General features: G+C 39.7%; 1 protein-coding gene across 2 annotated transcripts in view; it reads left to right on the top strand.

Annotated features, from left to right (window-relative positions):
- Window positions 1–5,000, top strand: part of FOXP2 (forkhead box P2) — a 380,382-nt gene that overhangs the window by 328,173 nt on the left and 47,209 nt on the right. For both annotated transcript variants that reach the window (XM_009286823.2, XM_009286822.1), the window contains one exon: window positions 2,631–2,718. In XM_009286823.2, coding sequence (XP_009285098.1) covers window positions 2,631–2,718 — 88 coding nt within the window. The remainder of the gene's footprint in view (window positions 1–2,630; window positions 2,719–5,000) is intronic.

Raw genomic sequence — 5,000 nt, 5'->3', positions numbered from 1 at the left:
CGAAAGTATTTTCTCCCCTTAAAAAAAATCATCTTTTTTTCTTAATTATAAATCAAGTTAACATGGGATTAGTAAAGGATGCAGACAAGATAAAAGATTAGGAATATGCCGATGAAGTATGAAAATTGACCAGCACAACTTGTACATAACTTAAAAGGCATGACAAGAAACAAAAAAAACCCTTTGGAATGATTCCCAGCCTTCTGGAGGAAAGAATGTATGTCTGTCGTGGCAGCTTGCAGCATATTGGACCCTAAAACTGCAGCAACTTTATACAGAGAAAAGTTATTTTAGAGGCTTTTAAAAAATGCATTAGACCTAGTTTTTCTTTCACTACGTTGCCTGTACATGCATGATAAATAAAGCAAGCCTACTTCACAGGCAAAAAAGATCAGAAAAAATAATTCTTAAAACAATTTTTACACTCTTAATGTTTCCATAAAATAGCTTTTCTCCAAAATGCACAGCACAAGTAACCACATGACGTGAAAGTATGGCATAAGAGGTGTGTATATCTCTCGAGTTTCCAAAGATTACTGTGTTAACTCTCACGAAACATGCAACCGTCTCCCAAGTTACCATGTAATCATATTGAAATTACATTATACTGGACTTTCTTCTCCCACACTGCATACTGCTGTTACATTTAAAGTTCTTCAGGGCAAGGACTGTGTCTGTATCTATTTTGTAAGGTGTTATGCAAACATATGGTGTTGTAATAACTAATAAATAATCATGAGTAGGCAGTAACCTCAAACTCAGGCCAGGAGATCTTTTATACCTATACCGTTGCTTACTGTTACGTGCTGTACATGTATACCCGTATGCATACATCGGTGAGCATACATGCATGTGGAAACACAGTGGTGTGTACCGGTGATAGTGGTGATGATGCAGAGGTAAAATCTATCTATCTCCAGTCTTTTTTCTGGCAATTTTGTACCCAATTAACTGAAAACATTAAACTGTTACATTAACAGACCACACACTATCATGCCTGCGTAATTGAGGGAGTAAAATTCTTTTGAATCAGAATTTCAGAAAACAAGTGAATGGTACGTTCTGAGCAATTACCTTGTTTTTAAACCGATCGTGCATTTTTGCATCAGTGAAGTCAGTTCCTTTGAAAATAAATAAATTGTAGGTTTTATGACTCAGATAAAGAAATGTGTTGTCCTTGGTTATGCTTGAACTTAGCATAAACTACCAAGCAAGTTACATGAATACCCTTAAATAATTTTATATTAAATAATTTTATATTAAAAGTGTGAACATATCTTTCATAATTACTTATATCTCTTCCCCAGCCATGCCTCTTGCAAGGATAGCACAACCTGTCGGATTTTGCTCACCTACAAACCCTATCATTGGGTCCTAAAACTGTGAAGTCACGATTTAAATAAAAAGAGACAAATTTTAGTAAAAGTGAGATGCACTCCCCTCTATTTTTCCACTGTTTCTGACAAACACATTTTTCCCATAGATTACCAAGCAAACAACTACATAGTTCTCTGATTAATTCTGCTAAAAAAGAAAAAGGAGAAGATTTATTTCCTCTGTGGTATAGATAACTTAGTTCCTGTAACTGTGAGACCATCTGTGACCGTAGTCCCAGCAAAGCTTACCCCTCGTGCCTACAGTGGAAATAGCCAGTAAATCCACATTCAAAGGCAAAACTCCTTTGCTCCCATTTCTTCTTTAGCCTGATCCTTACGTTTTCTTCTGAGTGGAGCAGCACACCCACTATTAAAGCTCCAAAAGGGACTTCTTTGATCCTGAAAGAGAGAGAGAATAAACTGAAACCACTGTCCTTCAAAAAACAGTATTAAATGAGCTTTGTAAAGTTGTACTCGATTGAAACGTACAGGGGACAGCCACTCGGGTCTGGGCTGTACTTCAGTTACGGACAGCCACTCACTGAGGTCCTCCTTCCCTGTTGCAGAGTGTGGTTTTGTTTTGCTAAACTGGCATGCGTAGCCTGAATCCCTCCCAGGAGGCTTGCTGTGTGCGTAAGGTGTGTAGCTGTTCCTTCCCCTGCCTTTACCTCTTCCTCAGACTGGGGAGCCTGATCACTGTCATCATCTTCAGAGGCGACTTCTGGAAACTGCAGTGAAAATCAGTGGTGTTCCCCTACAGCTCTGTTTTGGGGAAGCGGGAACGATGTTCTGTTGTTGTTTTTGCTTAATGATTAAAGGGGAGCAGATAGAGACATCTTAACAAAGTCTACATTAATTCACACTAGTTCAAGCAGCCTAAAAGCAATTATATCTTTTGAAGTATCATTTGTAAGGTGATTCTCTGTTCATCTGCACCAGCAACAGAGAGTGGAAATCAGTTCAATCACTCTACCAAATATTGATAACCGGTTACATTGGCCTTTAGATGGCATATGTGACCTGGGAGATAGGAACTGGGTATCTGGCAGTCATCACTGAGAAAGTTTGTAGAACTAAATGAAATAATCAGTTTTGTTATTTTGTATTGTTGTATCTAAGGCACGCTCTGACTAGGTCTTTTTGCATAACTCCTGTTGAAACTGATGGAAGCCATATGCACAGGAGAGAAAAATGGACTCAAAGAAATTCTCCTCATCTTAACACTGTCTTATTAGTGTTCTCTTTCATCTCTAGGCACCTTAACAATGAACATGCATTGGATGACAGAAGCACTGCTCAGTGTCGGGTGCAAATGCAAGTGGTTCAGCAGTTAGAAATACAGGTTTGTTACATGGATGTATTATCCTATTACTTATTTACTATTAACCTAAACTAAATTGAAAACACTTGCCTTAGTGACTCTAGCTTAAAGCCATATGTTTCTTGCATGAAATTTGTTGATATTCATGAACAAGTGGGGTTTTTTTACTTAAAGATTTTTCACATTATAAATTATGCAATAATTATCTAACATCAGCATTATCTACAGTATTTTGCTTGAACTAAGGCCCTAATGCCATTCATCACGACTGAAAAATGCAGTCCCGGGAGCAGAGACTGGATCCAAGCCATCTTCAGTTCTTGAAATGCTGGGTCAGGACCCCTCTTCCTTCTTCCCCTTCTGACCCGATGCTTGTCTATGCCGTTCTGCAGGACAGAGGAGTAGCAGAGTGTGTCTCCACCCGAAATGACTCCCAGCCTGATGGTGGGCATTCTTCTGCGAGCAGAAGGTGTAATGTCAGACCCACTCAGGGAGGTCCCCAGGGAGTCCCACGGCTGGGACCGCAGCACTCGGGTGCCCTGTTCAGGCTCTAACCGTTAGAGGTCACTGCATGTATGTGAAAGCTCCCTCCAGCTTACGGAAGAAGTGCCGAGTACCCCTGGGGTCTCCCAGTATTGAGACTACACTTACCAGGCTACCGAGGCTGGGTGCAAACCTTGGCAGCCCAGAATGACCACGCGGGATGCTTATACCATGCGGTCCCCTCCCGCCCGTACGGGAGTCATAGGAGGGCATTGGGAAGGTGCAGAGGAGCCCAAGGGACGCAGCGAGGGACTGAGATTTTTTTCCCTGTTTGTTGCTATATGTGGAGAAAAGGATAAACACCTTTCAGCTTTCTCGCCTTTTAGCATATTGTCTCACTGTTCTCATGCATGTAAGAATACTTATTCTTCTTTCAGCCAAGGCAAACCATTTGGGTCTTCTGTATTTTTATAGTGGAAACTCAAAGCAATGAGGGAATGTACAATATTGTCATTTAGGTCGTTTCCCTTGAAGTGAAAGTTTTGTAAACCCGGGCAAAGCTGTAGTTTCTTTTATAAGATAAAAGATAGGATAGTGTTAGCTTAATTTGTTTGTTAGCAATTTACATCATGGCAAATAGCATGTCTCTAAAGTGTCACACACATAATACGAAGCCTAAGAAGAAACCTTTTTCCCACCCCCTGCCTCAAATGTTCTTTAATTAAAGATGCACTGATGAAATTATATCCAGCATACCCAAAATATCTGCAGGAATACAGGTAGTTTCCTCTCGTTTAAATTACTTACAAGTTGTTTTGCTTAGTCCAGTCTCAGTCTACAGGTGTAACTCTTGAGTTACATGCAAGTTATTCATGCAAGAAAGTATTGCAGAACTCTCCGGAAAATGGCAGTGTTGAACACCAAGTGATTCTTGTTGCAGTTAATGTCATAATTGTTTTGTAGATATCCAAAGCCATATCACTAGAATACAATTTTGAGCATTTCTTCTTGTAACCTAGCTTTTGAAAAAACATCATTCTTTTCACGTTGTAAGATACATTTTCCTCTTTTGTGTTCTGATATTTTTATCAACAAGTTACATATTTCAAACACTTCTTCCTCTTTTTTTTTTAATTTGGGAATTTGTTTGAGTCTGAAACTACAAATATTTATGTAGCGTATGATCAGAAAATGGTATCCGTTAAGAAAAAGTACAGGTTTCAGTAACGTGATGTTTTCTAAAGGCAGTTTAAGGGCTTCTTAAGAACTGTTTACCATTTACAAAGGCTAGGCTGTAATGTAACAGTCCAAGTGAAGATTTAGCTTGCAGTGTGACCAATTATGCCATTTTTTGCTTTGTCTGACTGCTAGTGAAGTAAGGTCCATCAGTTGTAATGAGACCCAGTGCAGTGTCGATGCCGACTCGGTGGCAGAGTTCAGCGTTTCACACTGCCTGGGCTCTGTCACTCTATTGAATTAGATTGATGATGGCAGATTGCAGGGGGCACTAACTGGACCTCAGTGGGAAAGGATGAAGTGTGTAGACAATCCTGGCAGGCACTGTGCTTTGAGGACCCTTCACCCCTTCACAGCTGTTGGCACTAGTCCATTGCTAACAGTGTCCACAGGACTTTAAAGAGACACTATGGGCCTTGTAATTTATGGTCTTAGTAACTTGTTACTGTCGAGGCAACTGTGACCTCAATTCTCTTATTGACAAAAAGATGAAGTGTTATTTGTTTTCTCTGACCTTTTAACATATGAAAGGCTATAAAAGTTTTTTGGTGGTTTTTTTTTTCTTTCTTTCCATGCCCAAAGTT

The sequence above is a fragment of the Aptenodytes forsteri genome, unplaced genomic scaffold (genome assembly GCF_000699145.1).
Source record: "Aptenodytes forsteri isolate BGI_AS27 unplaced genomic scaffold, ASM69914v1 Scaffold166, whole genome shotgun sequence".
NCBI classification, from domain to species: domain Eukaryota; kingdom Metazoa; phylum Chordata; class Aves; order Sphenisciformes; family Spheniscidae; genus Aptenodytes; species Aptenodytes forsteri.
Note: the sequence above shows the minus strand (reverse complement) of the source record. Positions and strands in the feature narration are given on the sequence as shown.